This window comes from Symphalangus syndactylus, chromosome X (assembly GCF_028878055.3).
Source record: "Symphalangus syndactylus isolate Jambi chromosome X, NHGRI_mSymSyn1-v2.1_pri, whole genome shotgun sequence".
Taxonomy (NCBI): domain Eukaryota; kingdom Metazoa; phylum Chordata; class Mammalia; order Primates; family Hylobatidae; genus Symphalangus; species Symphalangus syndactylus.
The window spans coordinates 154,439,165-154,462,061 of record NC_072447.2 but is presented as its reverse complement, the minus strand read 5'-3'; the positions used below and the strand labels follow the sequence as shown (position 1 = coordinate 154,462,061).

The 22,897-nt window shown below is 46.8% G+C and overlaps 1 protein-coding gene across 2 annotated transcripts; it reads left to right on the top strand.

Annotated features, from left to right (window-relative positions):
* Window positions 1–354: 354 nt before the first annotated feature.
* GABRE (gamma-aminobutyric acid type A receptor subunit epsilon) lies at window positions 355–21,868 on the top strand. Of its 2 annotated transcripts, XM_055267764.2 has the most exons (9): window positions 355–469; window positions 4,639–4,856; window positions 5,305–5,372; window positions 12,374–12,594; window positions 13,637–13,719; window positions 15,029–15,166; window positions 19,140–19,292; window positions 19,436–19,635; window positions 19,919–21,868. In XM_055267764.2, the coding sequence occupies exons 1-9, from the start codon at window positions 414–416 to the stop codon at window positions 20,300–20,302; spliced, it is 1,521 nt and encodes a 506-aa protein (XP_055123739.1). In that variant the 5' UTR covers window positions 355–413; the 3' UTR covers window positions 20,303–21,868. The 2 variants fall into 2 exon arrangements, with proteins under 2 accessions (XP_055123739.1, XP_063490441.1); XM_063634371.1 differs by lacking the exon at window positions 355–469 and having other exon boundaries at window positions 4,356–4,856.
* The last annotated feature ends 1,029 nt before the right edge of the window (window positions 21,869–22,897 follow it).

Sequence of the window (22,897 nt, the reverse complement as noted above, 5' to 3'; positions counted from 1 at the left end):
ACATCCAGCCCCGCATCTTGTCCCTGAAGCAGCTCCCTGCAGGCCACAGCCTGGGGCCGCGAGTTTCCTCCGCCCAGGCCGCGCGCCGCGGGCTCGCCGCCTCCTCCCTCCGCCTCCCCCGCCCCTGGCTGTCTGGCAGCGCCGCAGTGGCGGCGGGGGGACGGGGGGCCTCAGCAACCGGGCTCCCACCTCCTACCCGCGCCCGCGCGAGCCTCCCCCGCTCCCCACCTCAGCAGCCGTCACGTCGTCGGAGATTTCCATCGGGGCGGGCTTGGGGCGGGGAGCGCGGGACGGGGCGGGGCGAGTGGGAGGAGTGAAAGTTGGAGCCCAGCGAAACCCTCCACGCCGCGCTCAGTGCGGCCAGACCGTGAGCCGCGACCTCCGCACAGGTGGTCGCGCCGGTCTCCGCGGAAATGTTGTCCAAAGTTCTTCCAGTCCTCCTAGGCATCTTATTGATCTTCCAGTCGAGGTGAGTCTCCATCCCGGGACCCGGGAGCCCTTCGCGCCCGGCTCCCTCTCCCCGGGAGCAGGGACGGCTACCGGGACCCCCGCGGCCCCGCGTTCCTCCAGCCCCGCGCCCGCTTTGCCCCGGCCCTAGCGCGGGCTGGCCGAGTCCCGCGTCCCCTCGATGCGCGCCAGCCTCGGCCCGCCTCAATGTAGGATGGGCTCCCGGGGTCCTTGAAGGGGAGCTCCAAAAGGAAGACAGGACGCCAAAAGGAAGACGGGACTCCAGTTCGCGGATTCCCGCTCTCAGAAGCGCTGCGGTGGCCTGGTGACAAACACTCCTTTTCGGAGTCTTGCGCAGGAACAGGGGAACGGCCCCGGCGTGACCCGCCACGGCAGGCTTCAGCTACTGGGGGGCCGGGGGTGCATTTTGAGAAGGGGGTGCGCGGGCTGAGGGAGCTTAACTGCGCCAAAAATGTGTGAGTGTTGCCTCGTCTGTTCTTTTCTGCTCACATTTTTTTGAGTGTCTACTGAGTTCCAGGCACCGCGCCAGGCAACTCTGACTTTACTTGCTTCCCATGCCGCTGCTCCTGTTGGTGCCAGTCTCAGGCAGGAGCTTTGGTTTAGTCTAAGAGTTCCCGCACCAGCTATGCCCCCTCTCCACCGCTGACAGCCTCCCCCTTCCTTAACTCATCCCTAGACACCCTGCTGGGCCTTGGGCAGACTGGAGCCAGAGGCCAGGAATATTATTCTCCTCTGAAGTCTCCGGTTTGGGCCATAGATTTCAATCCCCTTTTCCCTTTTCAGGTTTCCCCTGAACAACCATCTTCCCTCACACCTTTTCCTCGCCCTGACACTTGGCTAGGAAGGTTGTGCCCTGGATTTGTGGCTTTTTGGGGCGGAAGATGACTGCTTCGTTTTGTTGTTGTTGTTGTTGTTACTGTTGTCGTTTTGAGATGGTTCCTGCTGTGTGAGAAGTGTCACAAATTTGCAAGCTTCCTGATCTGTGGAGCCTTCTCGAAGTTTCCATGGCACTGGGCTTGTGTCTTGTTTATCTGTTGTGGGGAGAGGGGGTGGCTTCTTTCCCTACCCCAGATTGCGTTAGCTCTTCAGAGAAGGGGATGTGTGGCTCCTTGCTGGCTCACTGGTGCCCTGGAGTGGGGCTAGGCTCAGCAGGGGCTTGGTAAATGTTTTTCTATGCGTGCTAGCAATTTCCAGTCATCCACATCCCTCAAAATGGGATTTGGACTAGTTGAGAAAGCTGACATGGTGACTGGCTAGGGCAAAAGATGGCTCTGGGGTGGGGGAAAGAAGGGGTGGTCAGAGAGGAAAACAGCAGGGAAAAGGGGCTGGGGAAATGGAAACTACCCTTCAAGCATAGCAACCTGTGGTGTCAGGAAAGAGCTGAGGAGGTGACAATGGGGTGTACTGGGCCACACTGAACCAGAAGACCTCTCCCTGGTCCAAGCTTAGCCTCAAATTAGTTGTGTTGTGACTTGGGGCACAGTCCTTCCTCTATCTGGGCCTCAGTTTGTCCATCTGTAGAATGAAAAACAGATCTGATTTAGAAAAAACTCCAACATCTTTTCTTATGCGCCCCCCCGCCCCCCACTTCTCACACCACCAGCAGTTGACTGTTTGGGAGGGGGTAGTGCAGAGATTCAACTTCATGCTGGACCATTATGTCTAGAGACATGTGAATGCCTGAAAAACTGCCCTGGAAAATCCCACTATTCCAATGTATGAGTGTTTTTCAAGATTTTATTCTGTCTAGCCCCCAAAGTGAGCTTAATGGCTGGCTGGGGAAAGGTATGCATTGTCAGCAGCTCTTTAACCCCAAGGACCTCAAGGTGAGGTTTTGTTTTGTTTGCTTGTTGTTGTGTTTTTTTTAACTGGCAAAAGCCAATTTTAGGATTAAAGCCACCTTATGACCCTCTGATATCATTTTTATTGCAGACCTAGCCTAGGGGCAGGAGGGCTTTGGTGGTCTCAGTGCTTTCAGGTTTATTTGTTTGCCTCTGCACTTTTAAACTTGGGGCAGCGGGGAGGATCTTGTCCATGGATTTCAGACATCTGGGAGGGGCTGCTTCAGGCTTTTAGGTGGTCCTGTCTCGCAGTGCTCAGTCTACCGCTGACTGCCGGTTCTGATTGTGCCACGTTTCCAGCCACGTCACTCATTTCGCAGGGTCTCAGGTCTCCATTTTTCCTCCTTTCTTCCCATAGTGACTGGCCCTTATCTTTTGAGATGTCTGGGAGTTCGGCCTCAGGGAAAGAGGCCATCTTCTAGAGATGTATGGCATTTGAAAGTAGAAACTGTATTTTGCAAACCCAGTTCTTCCCTCGCTCACAATGGGAAGTAGCCACTTCAGACATGAGAAATGCTGTGGATTGGGCACATCTGTATGCCACTTAAGCAATTCTAACAGCCTGAAATACTGCAGAAAAAATGCATTTTGCTGCCCGAGTTGGCAGTCCCTTGGTCTGCAATACAGGGGTCATGCCAACGTCTCTTGCCTTGTTTACCCGTTATTTTAGGAAACAAATTGCCTTATGGCTTAAAAAAATCATTTTGGAAGTGTGACATGCCAGTATAAAAGCATAGACATCATGAGTGAACAGCTCAGTGGATTTTCACAACAGGCCCATGTAACCAACACCTAGATCAGGAAATACAGCATTGCAACCCCCTCACCACACACACACACACACACACACACACAGACACGCGCACACACACACACACACACACGCATCTCCAAAATGCCTGTCCCTGTACACTTTCCTCCCCAAAGGAAACCACTCTCCTGCCTTCCAGTATCACAGATTAATATGGGACGATGGCTTTTAAAAAGACTTTTAATTATAATTTTTAAAGACATATAAAGGTAGGGGGAACAGTGCACGGAATCTCCCTGTAGCCATCACCACCCCCATTGTTTGTGATCTCATGGCCACTCTTATTTTCTTTTACCCCACCCACCCTCCAATTCCAACTTAGATTGTCTTGAAGCATATCTCAGACATCATATCATTTTATATGTAATTGTTTTAGTATGTATTTCTAGTCATTAATATTTCACAAACATAAGAAAATACCATAATTACACCAAAAAAGAATAATTTATTCATGCCTCAACTGTCCACTCAGTGTTCAAATCTCTCCTATTGTGTCATAAATGATTTCTGTTTGTTTTTTAAGAGTTTGCTTTTAAATAAAATAAGATCCAGATATTAGCAGGTGGGGCATTTTGATTTTTAAAAACACTTTTTATGGAATTAGAACATGTATACAGAAAAGTGCTCAAATCATAAGTGTACAGCTGATGAGTTGTCAGAATATGACCACAGCGGTGTAAAGAAAGCCAAATCAAGGACCCGAATGTGAGCAGGACCTCAGAAGCCCCCTTTGTCACTGCCTCCCAGCAAAGGCAGCACTATCCGGACTTCTAACACCATCGGTGAGTTTCATACCTTGGCAGATGGCCTTTAACATTTTTGTTTAATTCAATTATTCTTACTAATCTTCTTCTTTTTCTTGGCTGTGGTGCATGGCTGTGGAGCTCAGGGTGGACTCCTGTTGGGCAGCCAGTTCCTGGAGGGCTGTCTGTGGGTGGAGGACTCCTGCCTTTCCTGTTTAGACACCCACAAAGGCTGCTCTTCAGCCTCCTTCCCTTCATCCCCTTCCCCTGCCCCCAGTGCAACGAGTATTACACAACCAACAAAACCGCAAAATATTCCCACAATTTTCTGGTGCTCTCTGGGAGAGGCCGCTCTGGCTTTCGCAAGCATTCCTCTCAGCCCTGGCCCTCTGCCTGCTCCTCACTCCTGGTTGGTGCTGGTCAGGCTGACTAGAGGCCAAGGCTAGTCACAGTGGGCCAGCGCTCAGACATAAATGCCCTCTTCATTTCACGTGTAACATTCTTTTAAAATCTAGGTCTTGGTTTTGTTGATTTTTTTTAAATAAAAGAGTTATCATAAAAGAGGGACAGCACAGAAAGTCCCCAAAGAGCAGCAAGGTTGAAAAGAAATTCACAAGCCTAATCTGTCACTGTCTTGTAACTTGCTATTACCAGTCACAATTTAACTAAGTTTTATGTTGAAAACTTGTTTTGGTTTGCATCTGTCCCAGGAGGCACTAGCTGGGGCCCCTACAGAGTGCAGGGCAGAGCTTCATTTTTCGTTTGAATGTTCTAGGGTCGAGGGACCTCAGACCGAATCAAAGAATGAAGCCTCTGCCCATGACGTCGTCCATGGCCCCCAGCCCCAGCCTCTGGAAAAGAAGCTCCTCTCTGAGGAAACAAAGTCAACTAAGACTGACACTGGGCGCAGAGTTGGCAAACTGCCAGAAGCCTCTCGCATCCTGAACACTATCCTGAGTCATTATGACCACAAACTGCGCCCCGGCATTGGAGGTGAGTAGCAGAACAAAGTTCTTCCCCTCCTAGAGGGTCCAGGGGTTGAGGGTATAGGCATGCAGAATGCACCTGGGCAGTAACAGAGGGTGCCATGCACATGGACGGGAACATCTGCTATTGACCTGTCAGGTAAGAGATATTAACTCTATTCTCAGCAGTGTCATTGACCTTGATCAAGACTTTTCCCTTCTCTCGCCCTCAGTTTTTCCAATGGCAAAATGAGAGGACTAAACTAGATTGTTGATCTTCAAGATGTATGTCCAATTCTTAACAGTCCATGAGCTTGGTTTTGCCATGAAAGAATAAATAAAGAAACAGGATTAGATGCTGAAACTGTGTGGTCCAACACTTACTTGACTCCCCTTTCATCCCCTCTGACCACTTCCTCCCCTGTCCCATGCGCCTGTTTGACACTTACCCTCTGCTGCTTCTGCTTCCCTTACAGAGAAGCCCACTGTGGTCACTGTTGAGATCTCCGTCAACAGCCTTGGTCCTCTCTCTATCCTGGATATGGTGAGTACTAAGCTTTTTTAGTACTATTTCCTAGCCCGGGGGCTGACCTATAGGACCTTCCACAGACTTCTGCTTTCTGCTCTGTATTTCTGTAACAACTGCAATAATTTATTTTCTGGAGGGAGGAACGGATTTTTTAACCACTGGCTTGAGAATGAGACTGGAAAAGGTAAGTGCCTTGCTACTTGAAGAGGATCTTCAGAATCATGACCATTTCTTCCAGTTTTTTCATTCAAAATAAAAATAATAAAGCAATTTTAAACACCACAATGGAATGCCTCTTTTCTTCTGATAATTATTTGTATGGACATAAGGCTAAAGTTACTAGCTCTTGCTCTAAGACTGTTTCTATATTTTTGCTCTACTTCCTTCTTTCCTTTTCCACTCGTATCATCATAGTGTCAGCACTGCCCCCATGTAGCTTTCATCATCTCCCACCTAGAATACACCTACTCCACCTACTAAGTTGGCCTCCCAAGTGATGCGCCTCCTGCAGTCCCAGCACTGCTTACTACATGCAGTTCAAGGCCCTCCATGGTTGCATTCCTCTTCACCCTTTTAGAGACCACGTGCTTTGGTCACACTAGAATATTGGTGTTCCCAGGCCACCTTGTACCTCTGAGCTTTCATTCAAGTGATTTTCTATTTGGTATGCCATTGTTCCACTTTCTTACTTGTCAGCTGCCTTCTTTTGCGGTATCTAGCTCAGACAGCATGTCATTCATGGCATCTCCCCTGACCTCCACACCTGTTAATTGCTCCTTTCTTTCTCACACCACATTCCTCTCTTTGGCAGTTACATCTTTCCAGCTTATATCACAGGTGTTTACCTGATCTTCCCTACGTGATTTCATTGTAATTGTCTGTGGTATGTTGGCCTTGCTGTCTCCTCCACGAGCTCCTTGATGTCAAGGGCTCCCTATATGTTAGCTAAGCGAATGAGTGATGAAAGATGCTCTGCAAGAATCACTTGCATCTGCAGAGCCTGACACTGAGACAGACGTGGCTTGGCCCAGGGCAAACAAAATTTCAGCATACTCACAGGTACTCAACAAGTGCCATGTGACTGGGTGAGTTACAGCCTTGGCTCTGAGATGGGCCTTGCAAATAGACCCTCAATGCTGAGTTAACCTTCATGGGAAATCAAGGTGTTTACATAGGCTAAGTGGAAGAGCAAGGTTCCCCACCCCCAAACCATGAGGCTTTGGCTGCCTGATTCTTCAGGCACACTACTTATGCATTACTATGTAACAAATTATCCCCAAAACATAGTGTCTTAAAACAACAAATAATCATTATCTCACAGTTTGTGTGGGTCAGGAATCCAGGCACGGCTTAGCTGGGTTCTCTGTTTCACGGTCTCTCACAAGCCTGTAATCAAGGTGTCAGCTGGGGCTGGAGTCTCATCTGAAGGCTCAACTGAGGGAGGATCCGTTTCCAAGACCACTCACAGGATTGGCAGGATTCTGTTCCTCTCTGGCTGTGGTCTGGAGGTCTCCGTCCATCCTTGCCATGTGCACCTATCCACAGGGTAGCTCACAGTATGGTAGCTGGCTTCTTTCAGAGTGAGGAAGAGTATGAGAGAAGGTGCTCAAGATGGAAATCACAGACTTTTTATAATCTAATTTTAGGAGTGACATCCCATTGCTTCTGTGGTATTCTCCTCATCAGATGCAAATCATGAGGTCCATCCCAAGTCAAGTGTAATCCCTGTCAAGGGATTACAGAAGGGCACAAACACCAGGAAGTGAAGAGCATTGGAGGACATCTCAGAGTCTGCCTGCTACACATGATCATGATGTTCTTCTGTTAGAGCAACTCCTAGAATTGAGTTGCTGAGAACTAACAAGAACAGAAGCATGAGAGCAGATAGATGTTTTTGAGTTTCTGTCTACATTTTAAAATTGGTGGGGTTTTCTTGACTCTTCCCTTGATAATCAGATTTACTTTTTGCTGCTACCAGTGTGTTTGCCACTATGAGAATTGTAGTCTCCTTTTAGTCTTGCAATTTACCTTTTAAAAATGGGTATGAATTTAGCAATTAATTTTGCTAGCATTGTTTATAAACTAAGAAACACTAAGTTCTGTGCAAGAACCAGAGGTTGAGGGCTCGTGGTCCCACCATTGTTGTCACTGTTGATCCTTTCAGGTCATTGGTGTAGGAGTGGGGAAAGTGGCTCACGATGCTATTCTAGCTGGGCAGGCGGCCTCATACAGCAGTCTCTGCCTATCCTCTTTAGCATGCCAAAAGCCAAATATAGTGCTCAGTCCACAGTAACCTCATGGCTCCCAGAAATTTGCATAGCTATTTATTTGTTCTTTCTTCTAGTTATCTGCTCCTTTGGCTGACTTTAAGGCACTGCCAACCTGATTTGGAAGTAACCGGTCTAATTTCCAGCAAGCTGGTTTGCTCCTTCTTTTCTAACATGTCAATGTCCACCCAGTTGGTGGTGGCCAAATTTCCTTAGGTGGAGTGGAGAGAATCACACATTGACAAATGGAGCAGGGGGCGCTAAGATGCTTTGGTTTGCTTTCTGGGTGAGACAGAGCATCCTGTAAAACTGAAGAGTAGTGGAGAATTTATGACTAAAATCTCCTTGCTGTTTGGGAAACCAGTTTCTATCTACAAGAGCCCTTGTAGCAGAGCAGTAGCCCCACTCACAGTAGCTGAAGGCCCTGTCTCTCCTTGCTCCATGGCTATTCATGCTGCCAGCAGTGGCCTCACCTGACAATGCTTGAAGGATATAGTCTAATAACCCAGCAGTCACCAAACCTAGCATGGAACACAGGACTGGTTCAGAAAAGAGCCAACAACTGTATTTTCTTTGGCCAGTGACGTGGCACTTTAGCCTGAGCCAAGTGTCTTTTGAAAATTCCAAACTCTCACATGTGGTGCTAAATTATCCTGAAATGTCTTGCCTTCTACATGGTTCCAAATAGTTCTTTAAAGCTGTGGGAGGCCCCTGTTCTGTGGTGTACTTGGTAAGGAGGGGACGCACGTCTCTGCCACATAGTCACAGAACATGCCAGTACCCAGTACATTCTTGTCTCCTTGGATCCTCATGACAGCCTGCATGGAAGCCAAAGCTGCCATTAGGATATGGATCCCTGTTTTACATTTGAGGAAGCTGAGCCTTCTCAGAAATGTGAGTCCCAGCATTGGGTACATAGTTGGTGTAGTTGCTTGAGGGGACTTTCAACACCTTTCAGTCAGATGTTGTATAGAAAGCAGGCCTTGTCCTCCAGGAAGGAAACCTGAGTGCACAGTTTTGTAGTACCCAGTCTGAGATTAAAAGGCAATGAACAATCTGGGAATCACTGCCCATCGTAGCATCGATAGTTGCTAATGCTTTTTCTTGCTGTGGTAATTATCGCAGTTGATTCTATTTCCAAAACACTGAATTTCTAGAGTTTCGGCTGAGCTAAAAGAGAAGTACATCGCAAGCTCCTTTGTCAAACTGGGGAAAAAGTGAACTGTTAGTTATCAGGTGATATGTAATGAACTTACAGTTGTCAAATAGAAATTAAATGCTTATTTGAAACACTTCATAACATAGAGCATAAACACAGTGTGAGTGCAGAGGGAAAGGCTTCCCACTGGCTATCAAGCAGTTCACGAGGCCTGGGAATGAAGGAGGCTCTGCTGGCCAAGTTTAAACTGCCAGCCACTTGGGACAGTAGAAACACTTGGAAGACATTTGTGGAGGCAGGTGGGGCAGGGCGGGGTCAGAGGCTCTCATTCAAATGGGAGCCAGGCTCTGCCAGCTCTTTTCTGTCTGCTTCTCTGGCCTACTCCAGGGAACATCCTCAGTCTTCCCTTCCACGGCTGGCTCCCAGCAGTTTGGTGGCTGCTTTTACAATCTTTTGTCCTGGGCAGCAAAGGCAATCAGGGATTTTCTTGATTTCTTCCCTGAGGGCCATGCTCGCCTCCATGGTTGTGGGTATTCATTGTTTGATGCACAAGAACTCAGCGGAAAGACCTAGGGATTCTGCAGAGAAAATTGGACCTTGGTACCTAAAGAGATTGTTGGTGCAAGTGAAAGCCATCCCAGGGCCAGGCTGCCGTTGACTATTTGTGTGACTTTGGATAGCCCCCTTTGTCATAGAGCCTTAGTTTCCTTATCTCTAAAATAACTCAGAGTTCTGCCTTGGCCTACTTGTGGTACTTGCTGTTCGAGCTGCTTGGAGTTCTGTTGCAGTAAGGTTTTTTTCTCCCTTCAAGACCAGTGGTGCAAATTTCTAGCTTCTTCCTATTAAATATCATTGTTGATGTTTAACAGACATTTTATGGGACAGACAATATCTGGAGACCAAATAATCATGGATATATCTATGCACGCGAACACACACATTCAGAGGTTACAGGCGCTTATTTGAAAGGAAAAACAAAATAAGCAAAAAAAAAAAAAAAAAAAAAAAAGATTCTCCTTGTTTAAAAAACATGAGACCAAATAGACGTTTCTCTTGTGACTCAAAACACTCCTCCCCACACCCAAGATGGAGTCTTGCTCTGTCACCCAGGCTGGAGTGGAGTGGCGCGATCTCTGCTCACGTCAACCTCCGCCTCCCGTGTTCGAGCAATTCTCCTGCCTCAGCCTCTCCCGAGTAGCTGGGATTACAGATGCCTGCCACCATGCATGGCTAATTTTTGTATTTTTAGTAGAGACGGGGTTTCACCATGTTGGCCAGGCTGGTCTTGAACTCCTGACCTCATGATCCGCCCTCCCAGAAGGCTTTAAAACCTCCCAGAAGGTTATAAGGAAACATAAAAACAACCGGATAGTTGTGGTGGCACACAAACCTTAAACATGTACCTCCCAAAGTGCTGGGATTACATGTTTGAGTCATGGTGCTCGGCCTCCAAAACACTTCATTTTTATTATAATTCTGGAGAATGAAGGATTGGGGTTAATTAACATTTGTACTCCCCAAATAAAAGCTGAAAGGGGAAACTCCACTGTATGCAATCAATGGTGTGTGTGCTTGTAAATTTTTAAAACAATTTTGAGCTGGGATCTTTGATTTACTATGGAAATGTGGGGACTGAGAGGGTGTTGACCTGGCTGGAGTAGCATCACAGCCTACACAGGAGCAATAAGATGAAGAGCCCAGCCCATGGAATTAAGCCACCATCGCCTGTCTGTTTCTAGATGAAATGTATCCTCTGAGACTGTGATCTAGTTGGGAATTACATTTTGTTTTGGAACACCTGGAAATAGAAAACTCCTACAGCCAAACTCATGCCACCTTCCTCTGTACAAACCTAAGTGGATTCCAAAGGGTCCATCTACTTGATAAGCCCATCACAGAATAGCATGGAACCTTTACCCACTGGTAAAGGGAGGGTGTCAATGTCAGCTCTGGAAACGGCAGTTTTTTTGAGCAGGAGGGCATTTACAAATTATTTATAGTCTCCCATTTAACAAAGAGGATAACAGAGAAAGATACAAGTTTTAGCCAAGGTCACAAGAACATTTATTTAAGACTTTGATTATAAATGGAAACAATTCTACAGAAAAAAAAAAGTGAGACTAATTGTCACTAGAGTCTAACAGTTCTCCTTGCCTCCACATTACCTTGAAATCATTTATTTGTAGGGCACATTCAGTTTTCTGTAGTGTCAGTCAGTGTCTTCTGGATATTTTCTAATCTTTTTTTATTTTGACATAATTCCATGTTTATATTTCCACGTGTGGGCATAGTGTACAGACATGTCATTTTTAGTGATCAAGTCCTATGTTGTCTTACTGTTTGCCTAAGTGAAATGTTCTCTTACTCTCACTTATAAGGAAACATAAAAACAACTGGATAGTTGTTGTGACACACAAACCTTAAACATGTGCTGATGAAAATCCTCAGAATCTTTAACATCAGAGCTAACAGTACCTTTAAAGATCACCAAATCTCACCTATCCCATTGTTGTGTTCATGTTGATCATGTATACCTGGTGATTATAGGCTTCCTTAATTCAACTGCATTAATCCAGTAGTCTTGACTATGGTGTGACCAGGAAGGTGCTCTAGATTTCAGTTTTATCCAGTAGTGTCTTTCAATTTGCTCCATGTCAGTAAGATCTGCATGGACCATTGTCACATTTACCATTCTGTTGGGCAACACTTTCCCAAAGTGTGGAATCATTTTAAAATGTGTGGTTGACCTTGTAGGATAAACACAGCACAAAGTGAGTAGTAGTGCTATGGACCAAGTACCAACAAGTACTATCACACTTTGGTGAAAAGAGTTGCCTGTGAGCAGACTGTCAGTTGACTGTGCAATCCTTGCAGATCTATTGGTAAAACAAGTGGTTGGGTTGTTGAAGCTGAAAACTTTTAGTCATGAATGTCTACCCTAGAGAAAAGACTCAGGAGGGCAAGATTGCAGTCTTCAAGTGCCTTTCCTTGATTCAATGTTGGCTCTGATTTAAGATCATAACCAATTTAAGCCACTGTCAAGAAAAAATAAGAAATGCCCCATTAAAGATGTGTGTCAATTGTAAGATGCACCCTGACTTCAGAAATGTGGGAAAAAGACAGATTCAATGACCTATCATTTCTGGAGATCTCTCCTGTGGAACTGAAACTAGACTTGCTCTATGTGCTACCTGAGAGCACAATGGCGATCATAAGAGAAAGTAGGAGGGAGCTCTGTTTAAGGCAAACTTTTCTATTGTCCTGAGTTGTGTGAGAATTGTGTTAACTGCTGCATGATGTGAGGAGCCAGCTCCCCTTGCTCACCGTAATCAAGCAGGGCACGACTGACTTCTCATTTGGGATCATTAGGCTTGGTAACCTCTGAGTTCCCTTCTAGTTCTGACATTGGAAGAGTCTTTGAGCAGAGAGAAGGGACCTCATCCCACTCCTGCTCCCTGGTCTAGTGCTCAATACATTCCACCACATTGCCTTTAGGATTCTAGGTTAGGGAGTGGCAAACAATACGTTTGCATGTGAATGTCCTTTTTCTGTTCATCCCCCAGTATGTGCTTTTCTGTCCTTCCCACCAGGAATACACCATTGACATCATCTTCTCCCAGACCTGGTACGACGAACGCCTCTGTTACAATGACACCTTTGAGTCTCTTGTTCTGAATGGCAACGTGGTGAGCCAGCTATGGATCCCGGACACCTTTTTTAGGAATTCTAAGAGGACCCACGAGCATGAGATCACCATGCCCAACCAGATGGTCCGCATCTACAAGGATGGCAAGGTGTTGTACACAATTAGGTGTGTCAAGCCTCTGGAATCTCACTTCCTGGAATTCTCTCTCCCCTTCTGATAATTTTAGCTAAAGATCCATGGGCAGAGATCTCATCCTGAATGGTACCTCTAAGGGCCTGTCCAGCTTTCCTAGACCATGAGCTCAGCCCCCTTATGTAACAGATATAGAGGCCTCAAAATAGAAAGATATTGCTCAAAGCCACACACCAAGTTTGTGGCAGAGCTGGAACTGGTACTCAGTTACGTGCTTCCGAGTCCAGAGCTCCCCCAACTAGGATATGCCAGTATGACTGCATTATCTAGACAATTCCATCCTAAGTGGGCACTGGATATAAAGATACGTCCACAGTGGTGGAATTGTTCAGGCAGAGCAGCAGTACGGTAGTGGCAAAGGTACCTAAGATCAAGTTGGATACTTGAATTCCCAGCAGGGGAAGGTTGTATGTGGGGGATAGTAGGGAGGATGTTGGCAGGTCCTGGAAACTAGGCTGGGTGAGAAAACAAAAGCCGATTGAAGTTGGTCCATACGTTTCTCTAATGATGGAGCCCAGAATAGCCAGATACTTCTAAGCTGTTTGTTTGTTTGTTTTGTTTTGTTTTGTTTTTCTCTCTTGTTATCTCTCCTTTGAGCTTTTTGTCTTAAATTTTACCGAGGTCCAGGCACAGTGGCTCACACCTGTGATCCCAGCACTTTGTGAGGCTGAGGCGGGCAGATCACTTGAGGTCAGGAGTTCGAGACCAGCCTGGCCATCATGGGAAAACCCTGTCTCCACTAAAAATGCAAAAATTAGCGGGGTGTGCTGGCGCTAATTCCAGCTACTCGGGAGGCTGGGGCATGAGAATCGCTTGAGCCTGGGAGGCAAGAGGCTGCAGCGAGCTGAGATCATGCCACTGCCCTCTAGCCTCGGTGACAGAGTGAGACTCCATCTCAAACAAACAAAGAAAAAAATTGACTCCGGCCATTCATTGGTGGTAGTCCCTAGACCAAAGTTGGGTGGATGCGGAAGTGCTTAGGGCCAGCCTAATGAGGCTCCTTTCTCCCTTCCAGGATGACCATTGATGCTGGATGCTCACTCCACATGCTCAGATTTCCAATGGATTCTCACTCTTGCCCTCTATCTTTCTCTAGCTGTGAGTAACTTCTTAAGTTTCTGGGGCCCCAGAAACATGCTGGGCTCCTTCTTTTTCTCATCCTCGCCATTTACATTTTTCTGCCTCTGCTTTTCTTCTAAAATGCTGCCAAGGTTGTGCAGGACTTCCATCCTCCACCCTCATTTCCTTTCCTGCCAACAATGCTGTGTTGCTCATCCCTTCCACGTGCCTCTGAAGTGTATCTCAAGTATGTCTGCTCCTCTCCATCTCCACTGGCACTACCTTGGTTTAGGCCTTTGTTATCTTCCACTTGGACTTTCGCCACATCTTCACTTTGAAACTGCACATGTCCAAAATGAAATTCATTGTCTCCTCCAAACCTCTACCACCAAAACAAGTGTGTTCCTTCTGGGTTCCCATCTGTCTCATTGAAGAGGACCATCACTCACACAGTTGCCCAAATCAAGAACTTTGATGTTCCCTCCCCTTCACCTCCTGCATCTAATCAATCAGCACATCCTGTTGGTGTTTCCTGCCAGTCTCTATCATCGATGCTGTCTATTTCTCTGCACCCTGTACAGCTTTGACTTCCACCTGCATTAATTTAATTCTGCCTGGATTACTACACTGGCCTCCTTGCCAACATGTTGTCCTCACAGAAGGACCAGAGTGACCTAGCTGAAGGGTCACCTAGGTTGGGTCACTTCTTAGTCTCAAATCTGCCGTTAACTCTCATGGATCAATTTGAAATTCCTTAGAATGAACCTCAAGGCCATTCATGAACTGGACCCTGCCACCCAATCCTGTGCACCTCATCCTCTGTGAGCTAGCCATCCTGAACTTCTGTCCTTTCCACAATACACCAGGTGTTTCACCTTTCTATGCTGCCCCTTAACCCCTTCAACCTCATTCTTATTGAGAATATTTACTTGAGTTTCAAGATTTAATGGGGATATCACCTGCTTTATGAAGTCTTTTCTGAGTATGTCCCCAAGTGATCTTTATCTACTTTGTTTCCCCACTGTTCTGTGGACATAGGTTTTTCAGAGCTCCTCCAAAAATCACAGGAGTATACTCACTGTCTTATAAAATTAAATGTGATTGCTTGAGGGTAGGGTTCATGCCTTGCTCATCTCTGTATTTCTGGCCCAGGGCCTGATACTGAGGAATGCTCAGTAAACGCACTCATTGAATGGACTTCAGCAATGAGGTAAGAGAGGCAAGTTCCCACAGCTGGTGAGGCCAGAGACAGGACTCCAAGGCATTGTGCAGGCTGACTTCATGCTATTGGAGACCTCAGGTGGGCTTCCAAGTCTCATACGACCCTCTTTCTCACATTCCTTTCCAGTTTCCTATCCTGAGAATGAGATGATCTACAAGTGGGAAAATTTCAAGCTTGAAATCAATGAGAAGAACTCCTGGAAGCTCTTCCAGTTTGATTTTACAGGAGTGAGCAACAAAACTGAAATAATCACAACGCCGGTTGGTAAGTGTGCTAGGGCTTGGCAGAAGTCCAGGAAGGCGGTAAGGATGATTGGAGATGGCCATCCATACAAATGCTTTGCAGTCATCCCATGGAAATATTGTAAGACATGGCTCCTGTCTTATAATTGCTAAGCACTTACAACTGTTTGCAGAGGAAACTGAGACTTTGTAACTATGTCTCAGTCTCATCTGCAAAGAAGTAAGTGCTTTGCCAAGCTCCTTGAGAGGTTAGGTAAGTAGATAAAGTTCTGCTGCTGTCAGAATGTACAGCTGGCTTTTTCATGCAGACCCTTCAGTTTCAAGGTTACAACACTGACCTCCTTGGATGACTTTGGGGAATGGAGCTCTTGTGAGTTCTCCATACCCAGAACCAATCCAATCTGGTTGAATGGGAAGCAAAGTCCATTGTAGTGGGAGGTGGAGGCTAGAGTTCTAATGTCAGCTAGTTTAAGGCTGGGAAAGTCTGGAGGAAGTTACAGCAGCTACAGTGGCTGCTGCATTGACATTTATCTTAAAGGAACAAGTCTGAAAAGCACAGATTCTTGTCAAAGGCTTCATGGTGGATTCAACATTGACATAGTGACCACTGGTTTTCTGACCTTTTCTCTGACAAAGACTAAAGGGGAAGGTCCTGGGTATCTTACACTTCAGCTCCCAGTTAGATGTGAGCATCTTCACTTATGTTCCTAGGTGATCTGAATGAGGAGCCAAGGGACCTCCCCAGGGTAGCTCCCAGAGCAACCCTGGAAACACTCTTCACACATCCTGACCAAGTTCAGGGCAGTGAAGGCACTGCCCTCATCGTTTCCAGAATGTGGATGGAGCCAGTCACCCAACCAGCCATTTGTCATGAGAGGCATCTTGTTCTGCTACCATGTGACTAGGCAGAAAATCTGCTTTTGTTTCATTTATTGAGTCAGTCTCTGGATGAGGGAAAGCTCATGCTCATGTGGCTAGAGCTTTGCTTGCACAGTATTAGGCAGGGGCAGAGGGCTGGGCTACCTTAAAAATACTTGCCTTTTTTCTTGGGGACTCTGGGGAAGCAGTTTTACTACCTTTGACTTGGGAGCCTTGCTCTTCTGCCAGCTAACCATGGGCCTGCCTCTTGGCTTTTTGCACCTCAGCTTTTCCCAGATAGGTGGGCACCCATCATCAAAAGTGACAAGAAGATAAGGCCCAGGGGCTTTCAAGTCACTAGTGGTTCCGTTTAGTAGATGATTGTGCATTGTTTCAAAATGGTGCCCTAGTGACTACAAAGCCCCAGAGCCAGCATCATCATCAAAGCAATGACAGTAGGTAAGCACCAGACCTCCTTGGGAGTGAGGAGGATTCTTGAGGAGAAAAGAGGTCTTCTTTCTCCTCTGCTGGAGACCAGTTGATCTGGAGACATGGTTCCTTCGATGTCAGAGTTATCTTTGGGACTGTTCTCAAACTCTTCCAGTTGGGCCCTGGGGCAGGTCTCTCCATCTGGAGCATACTTATGTGCTCAGCGATTAAGGGTTCAGAATGCAGTGGTAGCCTGCTACTCTGGCCATCTTGGACCTTGAGCCAGAGAATCTCTGCTTCAGGAGGTTCTAAGAGAGTCCAGCCCTGCCTCCAGGGAGAGGCTTGCCCTTCACTGCTGGCTGTGGAGCCTCTGATGGAATATTATTGCTGGTCAGGAATTCACTGTCTTACAAGGAGGTTTCCTTCTTCTCTAGACAGTTCTGTTCATCAGAAAACTCTCCCTGTTCTTCTGCAATTGGAGTCTCTGGAAGTTCCACACATTAGGCTTTCGTTTTCTTTCCTTGGAACTATCCAGGTTACATTAGTCCAGCCACTGTTTCACAGGGCCGAGATTAAACGATCAGCATTATCATTCCCGGCATGGATCATAGTCTGTTGTAGTCTACATAGCCCCAGTTTATTTTTCTTCCCTTATTCTTCAAAGCTTTAGGTCCATTCATTCTTCTAGTCCCGGTCCTCTGGACATGGTCTATTTAATTGTGTCCCCTGACACTGCAGTGACCAACCATGATCTGGTCAAAGAGGATAAGAGTTCGAGCAGAAAACCATCTTTAGCATATATTTTTTTGCTTTGGTTCATCAGCCCCAGATATATTGTTTTCCTTACCCGTGCTTCTCTCACTCCTCAAGAAGAAGAAAGTGTGTGTTAGCATCTTTCTCTTGTCCTTCAAGACAAATTGGCATCTCTTGACGAGCGGAGAAGGTTCTTTTTTGGCCAGAATAAATAAAATTAAAATAGAATCATCCAACAGAATAATAAATCTTCGTGCAACAAGAATATATTATATAAACCCAGCAATTTTGCAGGGCTTGGGTATAACTCATTAGAAGTGTCTTAAATTGCAGTCAAGATCCCACGGCAAGAGGACTTTTGATAAATACATTCTGGCCAGTAGACAAGTGCGAGGGTGGTCCGTGCAGCAGCTTTGGAGGAGTTCTGTCCCAAAGCTATACTCAACACACAGGTTTCCCACTGACAACAGGTCGCTCCCTTGCCTTCTTCCAGAAGAATCTGAGAAGCCTTGCTCCTTGAGTTTCAGTGCTGCTGAGGTGAGTAGGAAAGGCTGCTCTTCTCATTCAGCTCCAGCCCACCCAGACCTGCTGGGCAGTTGATCCACTTTCCAAAACAGGAGGACACACGGACAGGTTAGTGTTCTGGTCTGCTTTACAAAGCTGTTGCCTGACAGGAGCAAGAGTTGCTGAGTGTCTGCTGGGTTCCAGGCTGTTCTGAGCTTGGATGGGCTAAGCCACAGGGCCTGCATGAGCCTTGCCTTGAAGGGACTTAAAAGCCCACCTAATTATAGACCTAGGAATTTTATAGTGTTGCAACTCCAGTGTGATGCTGAAAGTGGAAAATGATGTCCTGGGCTCAGAGAAAAGCCCACACAAGCCCGGGAGTCATGATAGCATGCAGAATGCTTGGGGAGGGTGTGTCAGAGCATAAAGCAGCATGAATGGTACAAAAGAAGATGCCAACTAGAGATACAGGTTGTCATCAGGTCCTGGAGGAGCCACGACCATCTAACTGAGAGCCATGACCAAGGACACAATGTCCAAGTGACTGTGAGGACCTCAGTCTGCCCTGTGGATGTGTACGCCACAGACCTGACTTCTGGAGGGCTGACTGAAATGTTCATTTTAAGCTTATTCTTCTCTTTTCTTGAAACACTCAATTTGGGTTAAGGGTCATAGACTAAGACCAAAGAGTCCAGGGTTAGAATATTGGTGTAAAATTGCAGGCTATCTCAGGAAATCCGTGAGCAGATGGGATTGGCTTTGGGTAAGGTGCCTGTGTAAAATGTCAGTTGGAACCGGGTCATGGTGGGCCTTTAGCATCAGATTCCAGAGTGCAGATTGAGTCTATATAGCTCATGTGAAACAGGGAGCCACCAAATTTTGGGGAGCAGGCTAGTGCCGGTTTTGACCATCTGTGGAGCAGTGCTCACTCACTAAGGCATTTTGCCATCATATGAATGTGTAGAAAGGAGGCCGAAGGCATTCTGTGCTTCTCCACCACAGCACAGACTTCCCTAGTCTCATTTGCTGAGAGTAGACACTCTGAGGGCCAGCGGTGCAGGTGTGATGTGCCTCAGAGGGTATGAAGCCCTCAGTCAGCCATCTGGATATCAGCTGCATGGGCATGATATCTAGAAGGCTAATTGATTTTTTCACTTTCACCTGACTCTCTTGCCAACCTGCAGAGACAGACATTGGGTGTAGGACAGTGAACTGAGAAGGAAGCTATTAAGATTCTGGCACTGGCTTAGCTCTCAACTGGCAATTGGCCTTGCAGTAAGCCTCTTTTCTGGGCTTCTTCTGGTCCTATTTGTATGTATTGCGTTGTAACATCATGCCTCTATCCTAGGGAATACTGTGAGCTGAAAAGTGAGACCCTTACTGTGCGTGTCCTGCTAAGGGGGACCGTCATGTCAGCACCGTAATGCAGTGATGTTTTTTGTGTCTTTCAGGTGACTTCATGGTCATGACGATTTTCTTCAATGTGAGCAGGCGGTTTGGCTATGTTGCCTTTCAAAACTATGTCCCTTCTTCCGTGACCACGATGCTCTCCTGGGTTTCCTTTTGGATCAAGACAGAGTCTGCTCCAGCCCGGACCTCTCTAGGTAAGAGGAGAAAGAGGTATACGCATAGGCACATGGCTGGGAGTTGGCTGGGCCAGGGCAGAGTTGCCTTGTCATGGAGTCTTTCAACCAGTGTCGCATATGGGTCGGGAGCTGAGCCCATCTCCACTCTTGTGCTCTTGCAGGGATCACCTCTGTTCTGACCATGACCACGTTGGGCACCTTTTCTCGTAAGAATTTCCCACGTGTCTCCTATATCACAGCCTTGGATTTCTATATCGCCATCTGCTTCGTCTTCTGCTTCTGCGCGCTGTTGGAGTTTGCTGTGCTCAACTTCCTGATCTACAACCAGACAAAAGCCCATGCTTCTCCGAAACTCCGCCATGTATGAGCTGGGTATGGGAGTGGTGGCAAGGCTTTGGAGTGTGGAGACATGCTAGCAAGGGTACTGGGGTTATGGCACATGGGTGGTCAGCTTGCTGAGTGATGGAATGTTACCCAGGGTGGTGGGGGGGTTGAATCAACTTCCTGATGTAATGGTGAGAAGTTGGAGGAGAGAAGCCAAGATATGGTGTGCCAAAGACAGTTTCCAGAAAGTCCGGAGGCAGCACTTAGACTTGGGTTATCTTCCCTTGACTTTTCCCCACTTCTTTCCTTGTCCATTTTAGCCTCGTATCGATAGCCGTGCCCATGCCCGTACCCGTGCACGTTCCCGAGCCTGTGCCCGCCAACATCAGGAAGCTTTTGTGTGCCAGATTGTCACCACTGAGGGAAGTGATGGAGAGGAGCGCCTGTCTTGCTCAGCCCAGCAGCCCCCTAGCCCAGGTAGCCCTGAGGGTCCCCGCAGCCTCTGCTCCAAGCTGGCCTGCTGTGAATGGTGCAAGGGTTTTAAGAAGTACTTCTGCATGGTCCCCGATTGTGAGGGCAGTACCTGGCAGCAGGGCCGCCTCTGCATCCATGTCTACCGCCTGGATAACTACTCGAGAGTTGTTTTCCCAGTAACTTTTTTCTTCTTCAATGTGCTCTACTGGCTTGTTTGCCTCAACTTGTAGGTACCAGCTGGTACCCTGTGGGGCAACCTCTCCAGTTCCCCAGGAGGTCCAAGCCCCTTGCCAAGGGAGTTGGGGGAAAGCAGCAGCAGCAGCAGGAGCAACTAGAGTTTTTCCTGCCCCATTCCCCAAACAGAGGCTTGCAGAGGGTTTGTCTTTGCTGCCCCTCTCCCCGACCTGGCCCATTCACTGAATCTTCTTAGCAGCCCATTTCAAATTATTAATAAATGGGCCACCTTCCTCTTCTTCAAGGAGCATCCGTGATGCTCAGTGTTAAAAATCGTAGCCACTTAGCGATCAGCTCCCTGAAACCATGCCTAAGTACAGGCGGATTAGCTATCTTCCAACAATGCTGACAACCAGACAACTACTGCATTTTTCCAGAAGCCCACTATTGCCTTTGTAGTGCTTTTGGCCCAGTTCTGGCCTCAGCCTCAAAGTGCACCGACTAGTTGCTTGCCTATACCCGGCACCTCATTAAGATGCTGGGCAGCAGTATAACAGGAGGAAGAGAGCCCTCTCCTTTGGTCAGATTATTATGTTCTCAGTTCCTTCTCCCTGCTACCCCTTTCTCTGCAGATACATAGACACTGGCATTACCCCTTTAGGAGGAGGGGGCAGCAAGAGAGCCTATTTGGGACAGCATTCCTCTCTCTCTGCTGCTGTGACATCTCCCTCTCCTTGCTGGCTCCATCTTTCGTCTGCACTACCAATTCAATGCCCTTCATCCAATGGGTATCTATTTTTGTGTGTGATTATAGTAACTACTCCCTGCTTTATATGCCACCTTCTTCCTTCTCTTTGACCCCTGTGACTTTTTCTGTAACTTCCCCAGTGACTTCCCCTAGCCCTGACCCAGGGACTAGGCCTTGGTGACTTCCTGGGGCCAAGAAACTAAGGAAACTCAGCTTTGCAACAGGCATTACTCGCCATTGATTGGTGCTCACCTAGGGCACACCGTAGGAATTCTATCACTTGCTTGACCCCTGGACCCATAAACCAGTCCACTGTTATACCCGGGGCACTCTAACGATCACAATTGAATTCCCTTAAATTTGTATGGCACTGGAACTTTGGCAAAGCACTTTTGACAAGTTGTGTCTAATTGGAGCTTCATGATAGCCCTGTGACATCTTTAGGGCAGGATTCTTATCCCCATTGTGCAGATGGAAACCCTGAGGCACAGATTTCTGTGGGACTGTGGATCTCACTGGAAGCTATCCAAGAGTCCACTGTCGCCTTCTAGACCACATGATAGGGCTAGGCAGCTCAGTTCACCATGATTCTATTCTGTCACCTCTGCTGGCACACCAGTGGCAGGGCCCAGAATGGCGACCTCTCTTCAGCTCAATTTCTGGGCCTGAGGTGCTCAGACTGCCCCCAAGATCAAATCTCTCCTGGCTGTAGTAACCCAGTGGAATGAATTTGGACATGCCCCAATGCTTCTATATGCTAAGTGAAATCTGTGTCTGTAATTTGTTGGGGGGTGGATAGGGTGGGGTCTCCATCTACTTTTTGTCACCATCATCTGAAATGGGGAAATATGTAAATAAATATATCAGCAAAGCATTCAAGGTTTGGCTGGTTTCTCTGGTGTTCAAGTTTGTTCTCAGCCCAGGTTTTAAATCTGAAATCCATGACCCAAATATTTGCTCCCCTCTCCCATCCATAATTTCCAGACCTGCCAGGCATGGACCATGTACCCTTCTCTCATTAGTAAGGAACGGGAAAGAAGGGAGAAGTGCCCCTGGGTATGTGACACCCTTTACAGATTCCCTTAATTGCTCCTATGCCCCTGTTGGTTCCGTGTCCCTTTTGCCTTGCCTATCACTCTAGCCCTCCTTATCAGAACTAGATGGTTCCTAGGGACCACCAGACTCAAAACATTCCCCTCCTCTACCATGTAAAGATGAGGATTCTGAGGCACAGAAAACAGGAGATATTTGTCTCCTGTCACACAAGGACTTAATAGTGGAGTGGGACTGGACCTTAGAAATGCTAATACCCTGGCTGGGCTTGGAGCAAGCCTGGACATCTTGGATGATTCACCTTTCAAAATAAGAGACTCTAAAGGTATGTTGGGAAGTGTGGCCCTGGCATCCTGTGACACTTCCAACTCTAAAGGAACTCAGAAACAATAATGAGAACCAAAGAGGAGACAAAAAGGCAATATTTAAACAGCCATTTTTGCCATAAAGTCTTTAGAATGATGCTCAAACACTTTGCATGCAAGAAACTCACAGAAAATACAAGAAACAATTTTAGAACTAGGAAAATAGTTCCTCACTAAAGATATAGGGAGGAAAAAAGGCATTGTGGTTCTTGGGCAATGTAGACATGCCAATTTGTAAGCAGTCATATTTAAAAGGATTTTGAAACATAGAAATAATGCAAACCAGATTTTTTAATCACACTGTAATAAATCTACAAATACATAAAATCCCTACGTCGGTAAATTTTTAGAAGCTCACATAAATAGTTATTTTGAAAGGAAAAAATTAAAATCATAATTAAGTGCATAATATCTAAAAAATAAAATTAATGAATGACATGCAGCCAACACTGCACTTAGAGAAAAATTCATAATTTAAACATTTC